The 20,768-nt window shown below is 37.8% G+C and overlaps 6 protein-coding genes across 6 annotated transcripts; 2 read left to right on the top strand and 4 right to left on the bottom strand.

Annotated features, from left to right (window-relative positions):
- Nucleotides 1-96: 96 nt before the first annotated feature.
- Nucleotides 97-1,749, bottom strand: MRS44_015945 (uncharacterized protein; the record flags this gene model as incomplete). The annotated part of the gene is made up of 5 exons (XM_046281371.1): nt 97-460; nt 516-947; nt 1,020-1,348; nt 1,396-1,417; nt 1,478-1,749. The coding sequence occupies 5 exons, from the start codon at nt 1,747-1,749 to the stop codon at nt 97-99; spliced, it is 1,419 nt and encodes a 472-aa protein (XP_046129893.1).
- Nucleotides 1,750-5,089: 3,340 nt separating this feature from the next.
- MRS44_015944 (uncharacterized protein) lies at nt 5,090-6,408 on the bottom strand (the record flags this gene model as incomplete). Its single annotated transcript, XM_046272849.2, has 3 exons — nt 5,090-5,557; nt 5,607-6,063; nt 6,116-6,408. 3 exons carry the CDS (start codon nt 6,406-6,408, stop codon nt 5,090-5,092), a joined length of 1,218 nt encoding a protein of 405 aa, XP_046129894.1.
- An 808-nt stretch (nt 6,409-7,216) lies between these two features.
- On the bottom strand, nt 7,217-8,404 carry MRS44_015943 (uncharacterized protein; the record flags this gene model as incomplete). The annotated part of the gene is made up of 4 exons (XM_046271182.2): nt 7,217-7,830; nt 7,881-8,060; nt 8,117-8,311; nt 8,371-8,404. The coding sequence occupies 4 exons, from the start codon at nt 8,402-8,404 to the stop codon at nt 7,217-7,219; spliced, it is 1,023 nt and encodes a 340-aa protein (XP_046129895.2).
- A 9,127-nt stretch (nt 8,405-17,531) lies between these two features.
- MRS44_015942 (uncharacterized protein) lies at nt 17,532-18,134 on the top strand (the record flags this gene model as incomplete). The annotated part of the gene is made up of 4 exons (XM_046284173.2): nt 17,532-17,721; nt 17,781-17,885; nt 17,936-18,000; nt 18,057-18,134. The coding sequence occupies 4 exons, from the start codon at nt 17,532-17,534 to the stop codon at nt 18,132-18,134; spliced, it is 438 nt and encodes a 145-aa protein (XP_046129896.1).
- A 1,448-nt stretch (nt 18,135-19,582) lies between these two features.
- Nucleotides 19,583-19,952, top strand: MRS44_015941 (uncharacterized protein; the record flags this gene model as incomplete). Its single annotated transcript, XM_046270249.2, has 2 exons — nt 19,583-19,840; nt 19,893-19,952. 2 exons carry the CDS (start codon nt 19,583-19,585, stop codon nt 19,950-19,952), a joined length of 318 nt encoding a protein of 105 aa, XP_046129897.1.
- A 421-nt stretch (nt 19,953-20,373) lies between these two features.
- Nucleotides 20,374-20,712, bottom strand: MRS44_015940 (uncharacterized protein; the record flags this gene model as incomplete). Its single annotated transcript, XM_046281372.1, has 1 exon — nt 20,374-20,712. The coding sequence occupies one exon, from the start codon at nt 20,710-20,712 to the stop codon at nt 20,374-20,376; it is 339 nt and encodes a 112-aa protein (XP_046129898.1).
- Nucleotides 20,713-20,768: the final 56 nt, after the last annotated feature.

The raw sequence follows: 20,768 nt of genomic DNA, 5'->3' as shown, positions 1-20,768 counted from the left end.
ACCCATCCCGTAACAGTCCATCTCAGCTAGCCTACCCGGTGAATCTAGACTACTTTGCTTGCCGTGAACCCTGCCGAGAGGCCCTGCCGTTTCGTCTTAGACGCTCACTTGCTGTCCTCGAACGCCGAGAAGAACCGAGTTGCCAAAGGTGGGTGCGGGAATGACCTTCAGTTCGCCAGTGGACTTGTTCCAAGTGAATGTCGAAGTCTCCATGTTGTCTTCCTTGGCCGTTCCGCCACTCGCGTAGAAGCCAAAGAGGTTGAAGATGACATTGCCTTCACCACTGGCAGATGTTTGGTCCTTGATGGCCTTGTCAAGCTGTTCCTTGACTTCCCCGCTCACGGTGCAGGTGAGGGTAAGCTTGGAAGCACACAAGAACTGTACAGGGCGGATGAGGGTCTCCAGCTCAGGAGTTCTATCGGTAATGTTCTTGTACTTCTTTCTGATCTGAGGGATGTTCCTGCAAATGGTCAGCTTTCTGGACACGATGCACTCAGGAGTGAGATGGGCCTTACCAGATTCCAGGGCTGACGTTGAAGAACTGGAGCTGCTTCCAACTCAGCTCGATCGCGACACTGCTCTTGCTCTCGTTGACTTTGACCTCCTTGTACTCATGACGCTTGCTACCGTGGGCACCGATGCGGAAGAGACCAAAGAAGCTGACGCCGCCGCCACCTTCCACATTCTTGAACCCAAACTCGCTCCACTTGGTCTTCTTGGCTGTCTCAAAGTCGAGTTTGATGGAACCAGACATGCCCTCGGCGTCGAATTCGAGCGCCCACCTGTCCATGGAGTCCCTGTAGGTCGGATCAATGTTGTAGGCAGCGCGGTAGTAGAGGTCCGATTTCTGAGGCTCAGGAACAGGAGCACCGTGGCCGTCCTTCTTGGCCTTTTTGATGGCCTCAGCCAAGCCGAGTACTTGCTCTGCCTTACAAGGCATCGTGATGCTGTAGACAGGAGGAGTCAGCGTGATATTCACCAGAAAAGTGTGTATATCTGCTTCTGGTCCTCTGACTCACCCAGCGGAATAGTCCTTTGCAAGTTTGGCATCCTGAAGCCTGATCCGCTCATTATCCCAGTCCGCGTAGTCACCATCGTACAGCTCCAGAAGAAAAGCGCCGAGTCTTCCATTGGCGACGGAGTACACGTCCTCGGCCGAGAGAAAGACTTTGGCGTTGGAACGGCACCAGGTGCGAAAGTCAGGGGTGTCAGGATCATCCTTCTTTTCTTCACGCCAATCCTTGAGGGCCTTGCGTCTTCGTGTCTGATAGTTGTCGTCGGCCTCGTCGAGCTCCTTTTCCAACTCCTTGCGCTTCAACTTTTGCTCCGGGGTTTCTTCTCCCTTGGCCTAAAACTCGTCAGATGTTGGATTACGATGGTCGGGGTTTCTCTTACCGGCTTGACCGACAGCAAGTATCTGAAGAACGGAAACTATCAGCACACATGACCGAATACAGGGGTTCATGGGTTGACGAACTGAAGTAGAGCTTCGACGTAGCCCGTGGTACCAGACCCAGGGATGTAGACAGGCTGGGTCGGCTTCATGAGAATGTTCGCCTCTTGGAACAGGAACTCATTGGTGGTCGCCATTGGGATATACCGCGAGGCGGGGATGCTGCGATTGGTATCCCCAGCAGTGTACCAGTAATCCTGGTCCATGGTAGGATCGCGGTCGATATTGCCTGCCTTGGCCTTGATGGCGTTAGCATAGGCCTTGAAGGCAACCTCGCCAAAGTCCTGGTAAGACATGTTTGCGTAGAAGACGTAGGTTGATTTGGGGATAGAGATAGAGGTGTAAATAGAAGTGAGAAGCGTTCTGGATCTGAATTGAATTGCTGATGTAGGAAGCTGCTCTGTGAATAGCGAGAGAGGGGAGAATGGCGTGGTCTTTATACTCTTGCCTCTTGACCTTCCATACGTATCAATTGGCAAAAGAGCCTTCCAAACTCACACCCATCTCCGTCCGTATGCAATTCGTCTCCAGGCTGGCTCGTCACGCTCGCTTGGATCATCACAACTCGCAAAGACTTGATCTTATGTGTGTTTTTTGATCTTGTGTCTGACAACTATGTCATTGAAATAAGTAGAATGACTTGATCTTCCTGGCATCCCATTCAAGGTAGGAAAGTCCAGTGGCTTAACTTCAGGGCAGCTGAAATCCGCTTGGCATTGAAACCACCGGGTATCATGGTCTGCGGGTCTATACGGAGTAGCTCTGGTACAGAACTTCCTGGGACACGGCTCAATTGAGTTGCTGGCAATACAAAACTGGAAACACGGTTGCAGCCAGCGGATGCTCATCCTACATGAGACAAAGGCCTTGCGTTGTCGTCTACCGGCTGCGGCTAAGGCAGATTAGGACGCGGTATTTTCAGCGGACATTGAAACCTGCACCACACCAAGACAGTCATGCAGTGTTGCTATCTGAGAGGTCAGTGCTGGCATCCATGTCGGGGAAAAAGCGAGACACCAGCACAAAGGACTGAGCTCAACTCTCCATAAAGATGGTCAATAGAGTAGTTATAATAAGAACAAATGAAAAAAGATCCAAAGTGTTACAATGATAATAGTATCATTTTCATTATTTCATTATACTTTATATACCTTCTTTACTATCCTTTTGAAGAGCTTTCTAGCACTCTTGAAGTTCCGCTATCTTGTTCATTTCTCGGCCCGCGTGGCTGGGTGGTTTATTAGCGGAAGGGATCCGCGCATAACAGAGCAGACCGAGAAGACTACTGCTACTTTCCGTGCTCCTGAGGAGAGATACATTGCCACGGCCAATGAATCCCCAACCTGGTCACACTGGCCACGAAGTAGACAGCTCCTTCCCCTCACTACCCCACTGCAATGTCTCATTCATCTTCTTTCATCGGTTTGCCCCTCTCGCCCCGGTGAGTAACTCGCAGGCTCGCTGAGCCGAATTGAGCATAAACGCCTTCTTGGCATGCTTGCTAAGTGTCATGATCACATTCTGGATCGACATTCACTTTCGACCGCCATGATGCTAAACGTCATGCGCCCAGTCAATACTTCTGATGGGCGTCAGAGAGTATGATTGATCATATAAATGACAGCCCTTGTTCTCTTCCGTCTGTGACGTCCATCCAACCAGGGTTCGTAGCTGTTGAAGACTCATCACAAAGTATCTCACCGCGATGCACTTGAATGCTTCTTCAACCCGGTCGAGGGAATAGATCAGCTTCAGCCAGCCATTGCTACTGTTTCCCTGGTTGATTGCCCTAAACGGACAACTGCCGATCTGCAATCCTGCGTTGAGCAGTTTGCACCTGTTCTGAAAAAGGGAGACAGACCGTAGCTGGCTGCGGTGAACACATCTCGGCATCACGGACATTTACTGAGCATGAGCAATCTGCAAATGCATTAAACGGCGCCCAATTATCTTTTTCATGGCGATCCTGACCATGAACGGTTTGCCGCGCCTTTCTAATATGGAGTGACAATGTGCTCGTGTGTCAATCCTTACTCATCACAGCGTCTCCAAAGTACTACTATATTTTCATATACTTCTCGATATTTTATAATATTTTATAGGAAATTACTTATTGAGTTTGGATGACTTAGTCAACACTCTGCCGCCCCGGTGTCTCGTTTATTTCTTGTTCGGCTTGGGGGGTTTGATCCTTCATGGCTAGCGTAGCCTGGAGCTTGGCCTCTTTCCCAGCAAATTCTCGGTATTGAATGATCCATCACAGACAGGGCCAGCCTGAAACATATTGACGCGATATTACCTGGCATTGTAGTATTATCAAATGATCGACTCATCTACTCCGTACCGCCCAAGGCTTTACGGTATTGGTGGCTATGCTGGGCGCTTCGGCGCTCGACGCTCAATCCACGATGTAACCACGGTGATGGCCAACAGCCAGGTACAATCACAACTAAGCCACGTCTGCTCAACTGAGACAGTAAGCAGTAGTTCGGACGGCAGTAAGTGTGTGATGATGATGCAGGTTTCTGTCTGAACTATTGGAGTACATAGGCCCCTGCCATGTAGTAGTGGGTCTAGGTACTGCACTCTTTGCCCGGACGAGTAAACAACGCGCGTCCCAAGCGACCAATTCGCAGCCTTGATTGGGACACGATATTCAGAGCTAAAAAACAGTGACGGCTTGACGCAGGAAGAGTAGGCCCGGTCCAGTGCCTGCAAGGGACGGGCCGGGCGGGCCGCACTCTGAATTCCATATGATCTGCTGCCGCTAGTGGCCTTTTTGCAGGAGCTGACGTGCCAGAGTGAAACAATGAGGCTGGATCGGGTTGGATATTTGCACGGCGAATCGATAGTTTAGTTGGAAGCTATGATGACGTTATCTTTGATGTGGAAACCGTTGGGTTGGCAGGATGCCGGGTGCCGATCACACTCTTTGCGCGTCTGGTTCCCATTGAAGCGTGGATCTTGGGTTCTTTCTGCGTTTCCTGGCGTAGACCGAACCCCAAATAGAAAGGGCTGTCTTGATTTTGACTACTGTGTACCAATGATATAGCCGAGCCTTTCCAGTGCAGGGCATTGACAATGTAGAATGAGCGCGGAGAGATAACTCATGATCACGCAGCTGGATGATAGCATGCAAGAAGTCTTACTGACTAGAACATCTAGAGTCAAATAAGAAGTCGCCTAGAAACAGAAAGGACAACTGTAGTCCAATAAATCGGCCTGAGAAGCCAACTGCAGGTATTTAATAGGTAAGTGCTGAAGGGCATCTCTGGGGTACACGTGACAGCTCACGTGCACCCATTGGCAGTTCTCAGCCCTGGTGGGGTGATGGCCTTTTCCCTTTTACATACATACAGCCCTCTTCGTGAGGCCGATTAATCTGTCAGTGCCAGGCTTCACTCTGATTGTTTGACATATCGTCGTGTCAGAGACATCTGTGGTGTTCTACTATGGTGGTTAACAGGCCGAGAGCCAAGTATTTAATCTTAGGGGCACGACTTGGGGCATAGGGACAGCCCGCGCGGTACCGCATTTTCATTTCGTGAAGTTGAATGTTAATTGACTAAGTTCTAGTTCACGATGAAAAGACACCACACCCATATTGCAAGCTTACAAAGCTTCTGGCCGCACAACTTAAGCGGGGACACACTGGGAGTAGTAGTCGTTGTGCTTGAGGCATTTGAGGCCAGAAGCGCACTTGGTAGCACCAGTCCAGTTGTTTCCGCCGCACTGGCCGTACGCAGAAACCGCAGCGCCAGAAGAGCTAGCGGGAACAGAAGTGGCAGAAGGCTTGGCGGCGGCGGTGGTCTTGACAGCAGCAGGCTTGGTGGTAGTAGGCTTAGTGGAAGAAGGCTTGGTGGCGGAAGCCTTGGTAGTGGAGGGCTTGGCGGCGCTGGAGACGGGAGAAGCAGAGTTGCTGCTGCTGCTGCTGCTGCTGCTGCCAGTGGCCCAGCCGTTCTTCTGAGACAGGTAGTACCACCAGTTGCGGTACATCCAGCCGTCAAAATCGGTAATCTCCATGGAGGAACCGGCAAGCATAATAAAGTTGCTAACTCCAGTGGGGGTCCAGTCGTAGAAGTCATCCAGTCCAAAGGTGTGGCCCTACAGGACTCGTTAGTACAATGTCATGCATCAATTTGGAGGACCATACCATCTCGTGGAGCAGAATGTGCACAGAATCAGAGTCAAGGTTGTTCAGCATGTACTCAGATCCAACCTGCTGTCCCCAAGACCATCCGTAACCGCCCTCAAGACCGTCAGTCAGCCAGAGAGAGTGGTCGAAGTGACGCGCAGCGCCAGCCTTGCAGCCGCTGTAGTCGCCATCGAGGTGAGCATCACGAGCGCATCCAATGTCGCACATGGGAATACCATCGGCATCGAGGCCAGTGTAGATATCAAGGCCGTCGGTCGAGCCCTGGAGCAGGCTCTTGTCCTTGACAGCCCAGCCCACGATGTTGACCTTGACGTTTTCGTAGGGGAAGCCGTTATAGCCATAGAGCCACTTGAACCACTTCTGATACTGCTCGTTGTACTTGCTAGCGATCTTGGTTCGCTGGGCAGCAGTCACGGTCTTCTTGGAGTCCCATCTGACACAGATGTTGAGGAAACTATGAATATGTCAGTGACCATACCCCAAGCAACTGAACCGCTAGACAATACCCCTTGTTGGCCATGATCTGGTGGAAACCCCAGTTCTGGTTGTCATCAACGCCCTTAGGTCCGTAGGTAGACTCATAGTGCTTCCAGACCTCCTCGAGAGGAGACTTCAGGTTCGAAGGCGGGTTCCAGCCCGACTGGCGCTTGACAGGACGGTTGCTGAGGTGGTCGGGAAAGACACGCTTAGATTGGGGGAGGCTCTCGAGGTTCTTCCAGACCGAGGGGTCGAGATCGGACTGGGCGGCAGTCGAGGCGACAAGGCCGGCGAGGACAGTGGAGAAAGTAGAGACACGCATGTTAACAAGGTGGATAGTAGTTTATGAGTTATGAAAGAGTGAATAAGAAGTATAATGAATGTACAAAATTAGAACGAAAAAACTCCGACCTTGGCAGAGTGAACGAATGAAGATGCTTGAGCTGAGACAAAAGACAAGCTTAAAGCCTATAAACTCACGTTATATATATCAAGCAATCCGAGGCAATCCGAGGATTGCGCGGAAAGCTACCATGTTTCAAAGTGAACAGGAGATGGTGGATCTTGAATAAATTAAGGGCGAACCGTCGTGTTGGAAGACGATCGCCAAGGGGTGGAAAAATAATCCCCGGTCTAGACCCCAGCCATGACCAGGTTCCATCAGGCGCCTTAACTCGTGTTTCTGCAAGCATCGTTCTCAGACCCTGGTAAGCTTATCCCTTGATCGGGAATTGGCGAAAAGATGGGATGAAGGACCGGCCGTGATTGGGGGAACCGTAGTCCGTGTTTTGGTGTCAAACGACGGGATTATTCGATTGTCGACAAAAGACTACGTAAAAAAACGCGCCCTCCGGCGCCCTAATGTAATGATAAATTGCGTTGCATTCACACTGGTCTCGCAACTGACTGGAACCAGTGCAGCCTTGCCAGCCAGTATGAAACGCTATGTTGAACTATCGTCTTATGCCAAGAGCTCAAAGCCGATGGTCCGGTGCATAAAGTTGTGACTATGATCACATTAACTGTTCTCGAAACCTTGGTGTCGCTCCTCAGGCCGGGAGACACTCAGATAAAGTGGGAAATAGCCAGGTCCGCGATTACTACCGATGTAATGTTCAGGCGTCCTCATTCTATACATTGGGAACAACGAGTCCCCTAACTGAAAGGCCTGAATACCCAACTCCTTGCTCCACAGCCTCAAAAGAGTGTTTACCAGGCGGAGTCTCTCCTCTGATATGTAGAGTTGTTACCGCCAAGGTATCTGGAGTCGCGGTGGGAAGAAAAGCCACGTCGCATTTGACACCTTCAGCGGCTACAACGAGGTTTTGCTCCTTCTCAAAAGAGCTAGTGTACTGAATAGCCAATTTCAATCTACTAACCGTTACCCGGGTCTCAAAGGTAACCTTGGAAGCGATAGTGGCGTTCTCATTGTCAAGTTTATACTTGGTAGATGGGGTGGCACTTCTGGCCTCGCCAGATGCAATATCCAGAACAAAGCTGTCGATATTCTTCAAAGTGACGGTCTGATCATTGATGCTGAGAGGTAGCCACACGTATGTACTACGTGGGAGAGGAGGATACTCCCAGCGGTCTCCCATGTACAGTACGGATAACCCCAAATCCAGAATAAAGGTGACTTGTGACCCGTAGGTGGCTGTTCTAGACTCAGCAAAGAGCTTCCAAGGCTCCCAAGGTCCAGTCAAGGAGGTCGAGGTCATGTATATGTCATCATTGAGCTCCCGGCCTGCCATGGAAATTAGAAATAGACTCATGCACGAGGTGATGAACACTCACTAGTGAGCTGAGACGCAAGCAAACAGTAGATGCCGTTCCGTTTGATCATGGCGGGGCTCTCCAGGTGTTCTGGGAATAGGTGAAGCATCTTGGTGACAGAGAGATAGTCGTTAGATAACTCGTAAAAACGAAGTCCAATGGGACGCTGGTATCTCACGTTAGCAGCTATCAACTGTGTCCCTGCGAAGTAACTGACATCTTCGCTCATAAGGTAAGACAACCGGGGCCCAAGTCACCCGACCCCTGACGGCTCAAAACAGGGCCTTCGTACTTCCACTGAACAAGATCAGTGCTGCTGTAGCAGTTGATGTTCTGGAAGCATGTGTCCTCAGTCTTGTCCTCGCCGTGCCAGTACCACGTGGCTCCCACTTTGAGGAAGCCTCCGCCGTGGGCCTGGACGTGGCGTCCGTTGCTGGCAGTCCAAGTAGCCCCTAAGAAGTTTTGGATGTCAGCACATCATCTCGCCTAAGGAGTTTCAAGTAATACGAACCTGGGAATACTTGCAGGTGGGTTGTTTCAGCCATGTTCGACAATTACAGACAAAGTGTTCTTGTTTTCACAGAGAAGTGACAACTTGTCTTGACTGCCCAGACCTACCTATTTCTAGACAGGCTTACGGATATGACGCCTGCTGCTTCATCTTCGGTCCTTTCGCATCATATTGTGCCGATACAGGTCAGCATAGGCAGTATTGCGTGCTGTAATTTACGGATTCGGTGCGCATATTCGGGTCCCGAGTGCGTGAAGGCGGTCACATGGTGCAGTTTGCGGTGTCTTCCATCGAAGGGTGGCTTGTTTGATGGAGTTAATGGCTATTTGTAACACAATTGGGTGGCTTGCCATTGAGCCATTAGACCCGCAAAATATCAAGCAGTTGTGGCACTTGTTGCCGCAACTGAGCCACACCTCTATATATAAGGCAAGAGGCTCGGCGGAACTTCCGCGCCCGCACGCCGACCTACATACTTACAATTACGCCCCTTCTCATGGCAGCGCGACCCGAGCTGCCTCTGGTGACCAATCAGAGCCCCGGATCATTACGCTTATATAACCACGTGACCCCGCTACAGGGTCAGGAGCAACATAATAGAGGTTAACCCCTAAGGGCTAGCTTCTTTAGCCGCCTTATGAGCCGCCTAACGTAAGCCAGCTCGCCGCTAAGCCCTCGCCGCCGCACGGGCTATTTCATAGCTAGCCACCTGTTAAACCGAAGCCGTCATATACATACGAGTATGCACAGAGGGTTCCGCAATGCGTCTTAGCAAAATAAACTGCGGAATTAGTTAAGGCAAGGTCACGTAATATAATATACTCTAAATAGGAATAATATAAGGCATTAGCCTAAGAGAGAGGCAAGAGTTATATAGATAGAGGGAATTAAGTAATTTAGGCTATAGCTAGTTTAATAATTAAGAGTCTTAAAGCTATATTTCTTTAAGGTAGCTATAATTATTAAAATAAATATTAAATCTATAAAATTAACCTTAATATTAATATCCCTACTATAATAATATATCTTTTATCGCAAATATAAAGTCTTACCTCTTAAATAATCTAAATAACTAAGATTTCTTTAAATAATCTTATATTATAAAGATAATTATAAAATAAATATATAAGCTTAATTAACTTAATAACTTAAGCTAATTTAATACTTTTTATAAAAAAAAACTAAAAAGACTTAAAATAAGTAATTACTTAATAAAAAAAGGCCTTAAGGCTAAGATATATAATATAAGACTTATTTAAAATAAATATACTATAATCTTATTTATTAAATTAATTTTAAAGGACTAAGAAGTATATAAGGTAAAGCAAATAATTTATTAAAATAACCTTAATTAATATAATAAATAAGTAAATAATATTTATAATATACTTAATTAAATAATTAAAAAGCTTAATTTATATTATATTAAGATATATTTATTAGTTATAAATAAGTTAACTAAGTATAATAATATTATAAGTTTTTTTCTTAACTTAAAAATAACTTATAATATTAATAATAGCTTATAAAAGAAATAAGCTTAAAAAGGGTATTTTAAGGTATTAAAAATAGCCTTAAATAATAAAATAAATTAAAAGAAATAAATTATTAATTAAAAAAAATTAATATAAATTATAAAGCTTAGATAAGTAGCTAAAATATAATACCTTAATATTTAGTTTAATAACTTAAAAGAAGCTTTAAAATATTATTTTAAGATTTTCTTTTAAATTAAATAAAATTAAAATAAAGAGAAGATTAAAAATAAAACCTATTTATTATTAATTTTCTTTATATAATTTTAATAAGAGATTTAAGATAAAAAAAGAAAAAATAATAAGTCTATAATTAATTAAGTAATAAATAAAAGCTTTAAATTAGCTTTTTAAGCTTTACTTTCTTAAGACTTAAAGTAAAGCTATTTATTTATATAAAAATTAAAAAAAGACTTTATAAAATACCTTTATTAATCTCTAGAAATACTAGAGTAATATATATTATATAAAAAATAATATAAGCGCCTAAATTCCTTTTTATATTAAGTAGTATTCTTAAAAAAAGCCCTAAAGAAATACTAATTATCTTAGGAATAACTAGACCTATAAGAATAATATCTTAAGTAAGATAAAAAGGTTTAAGAACTTTATAAGAGATTATAAAATAAAAATAAGAATTTATTAAAGAAATTAAATTAATTATCTAACTTAGGATATTATATCTTAGAGGAAATAATTACCTTTTTAATATTAAATCTTATTATATAACTTATTAATCTTAGACTCTAAGACTATTATTTATATATTTAATAAAGCTAAGTAATTTATTTTATTAAAAAATACTTAATATAAAAAAGGTATATTTATTAACTTAAAATAGCTATTAATCTATAAATATAAAAATATAAATATTATAATATAAAACCTATAAAATAAGCTATAAATCCTTAATTTATAATATATTATATATTATTTAGATATAAAAATAAATTTTATATCCCTATATTCATTATATTAACTTAGATATTAATAAGATTAATATAATAATAAGGATATTATTAAATACCTTAATAATTAAGTCTTATATAAGCTATAATAAGAATATAATTAATATATATTAAAATATATCTCTAAAATAATAAAATATATTATATTTCTTATAAGATATTTATACTATAACTTATAGACTATAAAAAAGCTTAGCTAAGCTTAAGTAATAATCTAATATTATTACCTAAGGCATCTAAGATTAAGAAGCCTAAAGTATTTAATAAATTATATATTTAGAGTTAAAATTAAAGGACTAATTATAATAAAATATAATATTTATAGATTAATAAAGATAAAATATTAAAAGTATTATAAACCTAGGGAATAAGCCTTAAAACCTAATAAATAAGTCTTATTAAACTTTTATAATTATTTAAAAAGAATAAATAATTATATATTATATAAAATTTTTATAAATTAAGAATTAAGTCTCTATTAAGACTATTACTTTATTAATTATTAAAAAAAGAGCTTACTTATAATATTAAAGTATTTTATATAAATACTTAATATAATATATAATATTAAGCTTTAAATCCTTAAAATAAATAATAAGTTATAAAAGACTAATTTAATTTATAAATAACTTATTAAAAAAAGGAATTAAGATAAATAAGAATATATTTTATACTTAGTAATAAAATAACTCTAAAGAGTATTCTAGAGAAGTAATAAAAGAGAAAATAAAATTATTAATTATTAATAATAACTTACTTATAGAACTTTAGCTAGAAATAATAAGAATAATTATATACTTATTTAATTAAATTCTAAAATAAGGTTTATATTAGAAAATATTATATAAGAGCTTCTTTTTAGGTATTTTATATATATAAGAGTAAAATTAACCTTATATTAGGTATATAAGAATAATTAGCTTTAAAGCCTTTATTTTTATAGACTTAGTATAATAAAAAGATAAGAGGCTTTAATTAAAAATAAATCTAAAGACTTAAATAAGTTTCTTAGTTAAATATAACTCTTAGAATATCTTTTAAGTATAAAATCTTATAATTAATAAGATTTATATTACCTAAGATATAATATTTAATAAATAAAAGTTCTTTAATACTAATAAAATTTAAATAAAAGAAATTATTAAGAAATAAACTTTAAAAGAGATTTAATAATATCTATAAGCTTTTCTAAGTACCTAATAAGTTAATTAAATTATAGACCTTATATAAAGCCTTAATAAGTAAAAAATATTAAAATTAAGTTTTAAAAGTCTTATTAAAAACTTATTAATTACTAAGATAGAGTTAATAAAATATATATAAGTTAATAACTTAAAGTATATTTAAATAAGATTTAAACTCTTTTTAATATTATTAAAAAGCCTATTTTTAAGCTTTCTTATATAAATAAGGTTATAAATAAGCTAAAATTAAGATAAAATAAAAAAATTAAAAAATAATTTATTTATCTTAAATTAAATATTTTATATAAAAATAATAATAATACTTATAATAAAAAAGAAAAATATATTAATTTTTAAAATAATAAAAAGTAAATATATTAAAAGTAAGCTTAAGCCTAAATATAAGATATAAATAGCTCTAATATACCTTAAACCTAATAAATAAGTATATTATAAAAAGAATTTACCTTAGGCTCTAAGTTCTTATAATAATCTAATTAAATATAAGTTTAAGGTAGAGTTTAAATAAGTATAAAGAGATTACTTAAAGAGCTATTACTAGATATTATCTTAGATAGAGATTATAAGATATAATCTATAGGTCTATAACTTATAAATACTAGACTATATATAGGTATTTACCTATAAGTTTAATAAATATAAATACGTATAAAAATATAAAGTAAGGCTTATTATTTAAGGAGATTAATAATAAAAGTTAAGTATTAAAAATACTTATATTATAATTCTTATTAAAAAGTTATTTTATATAATACTAATAATTATAATAAAATTTAATCTTAAATTATTATAATATAATACTATAAATATATTTATTAATATAAGATTATAAAGTAATATATTTATAAAATTACCTCTTAGGTTTAAGAAAAAATAAAATAAGGATTAAGTATTACTTTTATATAAAGTATTATATAAATTATAAATTATATTACTTTTATAATAAATAAAACTTAAAAATATATTTTAAAGTTTAAGCTATAAAGAAATATTAAATAAGCTATATTATTATTAAAAAGATAAAATCTTTATATTCTTCTATATAAATAATATAATTATTATATTTAAGAAAAGAAATAAAAATAATATATCTTAAATTATTAAGTTCTTAAAAAAAATATAAATTAATTAAAGGCTATAAGTTTTAATAATTCCTTAAAATAAAGATTATTTAAGATTATACCTTAAAATATATCTAAGTTATATAAATTATATATCTAGAAAAGATATATAAACTATATATTATAAATACCTTAAATAAATCTTTAATAATAAAAAAAGAGCTTACTTTAAATAAAAAAATAATAACTAGATATATAATTAATTAATATAAAAAAGTAATTAAGTTAATACTCTTTATAAGTATTATTATAAGACTAAATATCACCTTTATTATCTCCTAATTAGCTTAATTTATAAATAATCCTAGGGAAAAATATATCTAAGTAACTAATTAAGTTTTATATTACTTATATATAATATATTTCTATGCTTTATAATTTAGACTTAGAGAAGGCTTTATAGTTTATAATAATACTTTATTTATAAATAATATAATTAATTAAAAAAGCTTATAAGGTTTTATAATATTACTCTTTAAAGGTCTAATTAGCTAATAAGTTAATAAATAAATATTATTATAATATTTATAATAAAGGTAAAGCTACTTAGATTATCTTAAGTAATAAAAAAAAAACTATTTTAATAAAGGCTACTTTAGAGCCTAAGACTTAAGCTATAAAGTATTAATTTATATTTCTTTTTTAATAATAAATAAATAATTTAATTACTTAAGAATCCTTAAAGAAAATTAAAAATAAAATTAAAATATATAGATATATATAATTATTAATTATAAATATACCTTAAAAATAAAGTAATTTTCCTTAGTTATAAAAAAAGCTTAAAGTTAATTATAAATAGCCTAATAAAGGCCTTATAAGGTAATAAATAAAAGAAGAATTATAAATAATATAAATTAATTAATATCTAAGAATATATTATAAAATATTATAATAAAATACTTAAGAAGAAATTAATTAAAGAGATTATAAATAAGCTATAATAATAATAAATAAAGCTTATATTAATATATTAAAGCTTAAAGATTATAAAGTAATAATAAGGTAAAGAAATAAAAAGTAATAATATATAATTCTTTTTATTACCTAAAGGTAATTATATTAATATAAATTATAATACCTAAATAAGACTTAAATAAGAGAAATAACCCTTATCTAAGCTAAATAAAGGTTATTAGCTAAGGGAAACTCTCTAGCTATAATACCCTTTAATATAACCTTAGCCGTAATATAATATTTATTTTTTTTTTATTAAATAATTATTAGTAATAAAGCTTAAATAATTAAAATAAATTATAAATTATACTTATAGTCTTATTAACCTAAGAGGGATCTTATTAGATATAATCTAAGAAAAATAATATTATAAAGAAAGTAATAAAAAGATTATAAGAGTTAAATTAATAAAATAAATTATAAAAATAGAAAAAAAGTATATTTATATCTAGCGGTATAAGCTATTAAGATTATATTACTTATAGTAGTATATACTTAGCTTAGCCTAATACTTATTAATACTTTAGCTAGCTAAAATATTATTAAGGTAAGCTAAGTATAAGATATTATATTTTTTATTTTAATTATATAAAAGGTTAAAATAAGTATTAAAATATAAAAATAAGGTATAATTTATATAATAATAATAATAATAATAATAATAATAACCTATATAATATAATTAATATATCTTTTTATAGCTTAAGTAAGGGGTAAAGAAATAATAAAAAAGCTATAAATAAATTAATACTTGATTTTATAAATTTAAAGCTTAAAATAATTAATTTAATCTTAGATAAAATAAAAAAAAGAAACTTTTCTTATAACTTATATTAATTAACTTAAAACTTTAAGCCTAAATATTAAGATATAAAGTAACTTATAATATCTTAGTAATAAAAGTAAAAATATAAGAATAAAAATAAGAAATATTCTTTTATATAATATAATTAATAAAAGGTAGCTTAAAAGGCCTAAAGTAAGCTTATAAAAAAGAAATATAAGGCAATTTAAAAGGTTATATATTAAAGTATATAATAAAGTTAAAAAAAAAAATAAAAAATAAAAAAACTTAAAGTAAAAAAGTATTTTATTTATAAGCCTTAAATATAAATTATAAATAATAAAGAAATAAATTACTTATTATTTATAATTTATAATTAATTAAAAAAGAAAAAAGTCTTTATTTATTTAAATAAATACTTCTTTTTTTACTTTATATCTTTAAAATTATTTATAACTAATTAAAAAAAAAAACCTTTATTTAGCTAAATAAATATTTCCCCTTTTAATTATAACTTAAAATAATATAATAATATATATTAAGTGAAAATGCCTTATAAATAAAGAAATTTATAAAAGAAATTACTTAAAGAATATTAAATATAATATAAAGGACTATAACTATTATTTAAAGTATTAAAAGCTTTCTACTCTAGAGAGGTATATTAAACTAAAGCTATTATATATATATAAGTATATATAAAAGGTTTTATAATATATCTTAGTAAAATAAACTATAGAATTAGTTAAGGCAAGGTTATATAATATAGTATACTCTAAATAGGAATAGTATAAGGCATTAGCCTAAGAGAGGGGCAAGAGTTATATAGATAGAGGGAATTAAGCAATTTAGGCCACAGCCGGTTTAATACTACCCATACGCGCGCGATAGAAATTAAACGCGCGACCTTGCTAGAAGACCTAACAAGTGCTATAATAATTATAACACAATTAGGTAGCTTACTAATTAAGCTAATAGACCTATAAAAGATTAAGTAATTATAGAACTTATTGCTATAACTAAGCTATACCTTTATATATAAGACAAGGGGCTTAATAGGACTTTTATACTTATATATTAATTTATATTTTTAAACTTATTAAATAAAACTATCTATATAAAATTAATTAGAGCTAGTAAAAGGTTATTAAAGCCTTAGTAAAGCCTTAAGCCTTAATTTACTAAGTTAAGGGAAAAGGGTACTAAGCCGTTTTAGGTTATTAAGTAATTTCCTATATATAAAAAAGGGTTAAAGGCTAAGATACCTCTAATTATAATTATTATCTTTATAATAATTAATAAGAAATAAGTAGCTTTTAGGCTCTTTTTTTAGCTAGATTTTTATTATTATTAATTAATTATTTGCCTTTATTATTTTATATTATATTTATCTTACTAAGAAGTATATAAGATCTCTCTTTAAAAATCCTTAAAAAGAGTTATAAAGTATTTAATCTAGCTATAGTTAGTATATTTCTTTAATAAATTACTTTTATATATAGCCCTTAAGATAATTAAAAATAAAAATATAATAAAATATTATAATTTTAGCTTAATTTTACTTTTTAATAAATATTATTAAATTTATTATAAGTTATAATAAAAGCTATATTATTAACTAAAGTAGCGCACTATGCTTTTTAGCTTAGTAGTAACTTTTTAATAATAAAGAGTCTTAGAGGGGTGTGTTATATACCTATAATTGCCGAAAAGGGCTTGCTTGCTACACTAAAGAAGCCCAGGGTTTGATCCCTGGGTATGTGGTTGGGAAAGAGAAATACTAGCATAGCCCCTGGATGGCCGACGCTGAAGGGGCGTGTTGAATTGGGTATAGGGTATGATGAGAGTTACACCACTAACTAAAGTGGCGCGCTACGCTTTTTGGCTCAGTGGTGACTTTCCGACAAATGTAACCCTGGCAAGTAATTAATCTAATTCTAAGCGTAAAACTGTCTGTTCTAGGATAATAAATGCAACCACGGCGTTAAGGTAGGTTTCAAGAGAGCCCCCAACAACGGAGGTGGCCGTGCTATCCATCCATCAAAGGTGACTTTGCCATGCGATACGTAGGCTGACGCAGGCTTTCGGTCAACTAGTCAAGACTGCGTAAGACTTGCTGCGCCCTGCAATGCCTCTACCCAGCCGATTGGCCTGCCCGATTTCGATCTCTGTCTTTATCCTCTGAGGCTTTCAGTTACTGCGCCAACTACCGTTAACATAGGATCGCTCGAGCCAACCCTGGGGGTCATGGCGAGCAAAGGGCTAAGAAATGACGCAGAAATGTGTCATGTGGAGCAACGCTCGACCGTTCGAGGCATTCAACGCCTTGAGAGGAATAATCTACCTTTTCGTAGCACTTAACACATACGCCACCGTCTACTGCTGTGCAACAAATACGAGGATAGTGGAAGTTTTCTGTTAAAATACCAGACGCCGTCCCTTCTTCCGCCACTTCTTTAGATCTCAGCCATCCGTTCACTCTCGCCACCATCTAAGACGCTCTACATCTAGTTGTTACACTCTTTGCCTTCTGCCCTCCATTCTTTCTTCTAGTTTATCCACTTCAATACACTCGCGCTAACGCCGCAATCATGCACGCTTCCACCATTCTCTACGGTCTCGTCTTCTTGCAGGGCGCCATGGCGACCCCGGTTGGCGCCGCAGGTTCAGGCATTGAACCTCGAGGAGGTAAGCCTCAAGCCCTTGAGGCTCGAGCCATTGAACCCCGGGTCCCAGCACTCGGGGATATCCCGTTCCCTCTATTCCCGACCAAGAAACCCAGTAAGTTGATAGTGAAGAGACTTTCAGCATACCAGGCTGACATGAATTTTACCTTGCAGAGAAAAGCGGCGGCGACTCCGATTGCTCGACTGGCGGTGGGGACCAGCAGGACATCGTCTGCTCTTCTGGAACCCCGTTCTGTTGTAGTCCTGATGGTAACGGTGGTAGGTGATCTCATTGCACTTGATCGTACAGAAGGTCTGACGTTCTGTAGGTCAACTCTGCGAGAGCACAAACTCCTGTAATTCAAAGGTTATTTGCTGCAACAATAACAACGGGGTAAGTAGCATAGCCTCCCAATTCTATTCTACACCGGGGGCTCACAAGGTGGCCAGTACCAAATCTGCATGGGCGATGTTAACTTCAACATGCCAATCACCATCAACATCAACATGAAGAAGAAGAAGGAATGAATGGCTGGCTCATATCGTCGTGGGATATCGAAAAGGGCAATGTACCTAATATACAATCGGGTTGATGGCGCAGCGACATAGGGTTGGGATAGCTCGGCTTCTATCAGATCCTTACACTTCTGAAAAACCTTGGGGTTCCTAATCTTATTGTTCCTCACAGCCTGTAGTTGACATCGTAACACGACCTTCGTATAACTTAGGCTTAGTCTGCTGCCTTCACAAACATTTCTTGTTGAGAAACGCCGACACTAAATTTAGTGGGCGATGTTACAATATCATAGCCTCTATTTCCGAACGATTCGTGTTACAGTCAGTGATTGAGTCGGTGTTCCTGCAAGTCATCTCAATAGTTTCCCTCTGGGATATCCTCATGTTACCCTACTTCCACGATGTGAAATGCTCCGACCAACGGGACTCGCCATCCTGCATAACCTGAGGGTTGTGACTGGAGGCTGATGCATTGTGTAAATGTGACATCAACATCAACCGATGATGGTAAGTTTGCGAAAGATTCATCTAGACCCCAACGCATTGGGCGCGCTGTTGCCGCCATTTGGAAAGGTCTCAGACTTCAGGTGAGGCGCCCGGGCTTCTCTCTGGGAGTGGAGCGAGACTGGTCAGAGTAACTCCAGGTTCTCACAACCTTTTTGGTTTGGGGAAGCTCCATCGGGGTCGAATCAATTCCAGGGTTCTCCAGATCCGGCAACCAGAAGCAGACAGATAACTTCCTGATTATGGGCAGCAACATGGCGTTCAATTATTATTGTCCGCAATGATTACAAGAAGCCGTCAGCCATAACAGCAAAAAACACAGTCATTAATATATGACAGTATTAAAACCCAATACCGACATGGCATTCAAGTTCGTGTTTGGGGACCCGAAACTATGTGGAACCCGAGAGGTGAGATGCAACCCCGAGCATTGGTCTGTGCTCACCGCGTACGTGTTATTACCTGGTTGTAATACCTATGGCCACTCGGCCTGTCGGTCTCACTCGGCCTGTCGGTCTCACTCGGTCTGTCGGTCCCACTCGTCCTATCGGTCTCGAACGTCCTAGACCGTGTTTAGATCGAGCCTCTCACCTTGTTGTCTATTACGCCTCGTTAGTTTTAGCTTTCAAATATACGTGGCGAGCTGAGGAATGCACCTGCTTATGCAGTGAACAACCATCTATGCGTCATCGTGACAACCCTGGGCAAATCCAAGTTCAGGCTGAGGGACCTAAACTGGGTATGAAGGAGCCGTATTCGGATTGTCTTGACTGGGAGAAAAACGACGGAGACTCATTGGAGCTCCTAGGGAAGAATCAGATATATAAAGGCAGGCTTCTCCCCCCTTCAGCCCTCCATCCATCCTCATCACTCCCTCACTCTTCACAACTCAGCACAATAGGCCCCAATCTGCTCTTCAATTCTCTTGAGGCACCAACCCTTTTCCAACCACCAAAATGCAGGTCACCACCATCTTTGCTTTTGTCCTCGCCGCCACTGGCGCTCTCGCTATCCCCGGTCGCCAGAGCCGTCCTACCCGCCCCGACCGCCCCAACAACATCATCCAACAAACCATCAACTGCGGCGGCAACGCTGGTGGTTACTGCTGCTCTCCTGAGTACGACAGCAAGCTAGGCCTCAACTATTATGACTGCTATGGCTTCGACAATAGCTGCAATGCGATGCTGGTTTGCTGCCAGAACAACGTCCAAGATGTAAGTCAAAGTAAACAACAGCTTAGAAAACTACGGTAGCTGATTAATGTAGGGTTCTGTTGGCAACCAAGCTTGCAGTGCCTTCGGCGACGCCAAGGTTATCTTCCACTAAACTCCTGATAATGGAAGCCAAGGTCGATCGATCATGGCGGCCCGTTATAGTGGACCAGCAATGAAACAACTTGATGGAGTTGAGACGGAGATGGAGGATGGTTTGGTTATCTTTCTATTCGGCGCAGGTGAGGGTTAAGCTTTGGCTAACCTGATCCCGATCACCGATACTCTTTGACACATGTATTGAAGAACGTTGTTTAGGCAGTAGTTACTAAAATGATAAAACACCTATAGGAGACTTTTCTTACGCCTGGGTGATAAAAATATTAGTACCTTGCCGCTACTGCTTGTTGTAGTTGTTGTTTTAGAGATGTTAATACGTGGCAAGCTAAGCTCACCCTTGTGACGATCGTGGGATTCGCAAGGGATAAACCGGTCGTGCTAGGTTTATGTTAGCAGAGGGGATGCTAGCGTTGTTCTTAAATAGGGTAGCTCGCCTCGCTAAGAAGGCCGGCTTCGACAGTAGCCCACGCAGACCATGGCGTTGAAGTCTGTCCAGGTTGACCATGGGCGCGAACACGAGCCTCAGCGGACTCGTATAAGGCCAATGGGCTCTCGGGCCCTGGCACTACCAAAGAGTCATTGCTGGAAGTGTGATGTTTCGTGATGAATCCTCGTCCGATTTCGAGAGCGTAGGTGCTTTGTTCCCAGTCAACAACGTTGCCACCGAAGCGCCATGAGATACGCGGCCGTGGCTGGCCTATGCCCAAGGCATCGTGGTGGTGTTCAAGAGTGACCTTGGATATGAAGACTGCCATGAGTCCCCCGAGTAGTTTGGAATGGCGAAGTTACTGTCTTGGATGGTAAGCCTCTA

This window comes from Fusarium solani (assembly GCF_023522795.1).
Source record: "Fusarium solani strain SB1 chromosome Unknown bctg00000011, whole genome shotgun sequence".
NCBI classification, from domain to species: Eukaryota; Fungi; Ascomycota; class Sordariomycetes; order Hypocreales; family Nectriaceae; genus Fusarium; species Fusarium solani.
The sequence above is the reverse complement of the archived record's forward strand: the minus strand, read 5'-3'. Positions and strand labels throughout refer to the sequence as shown.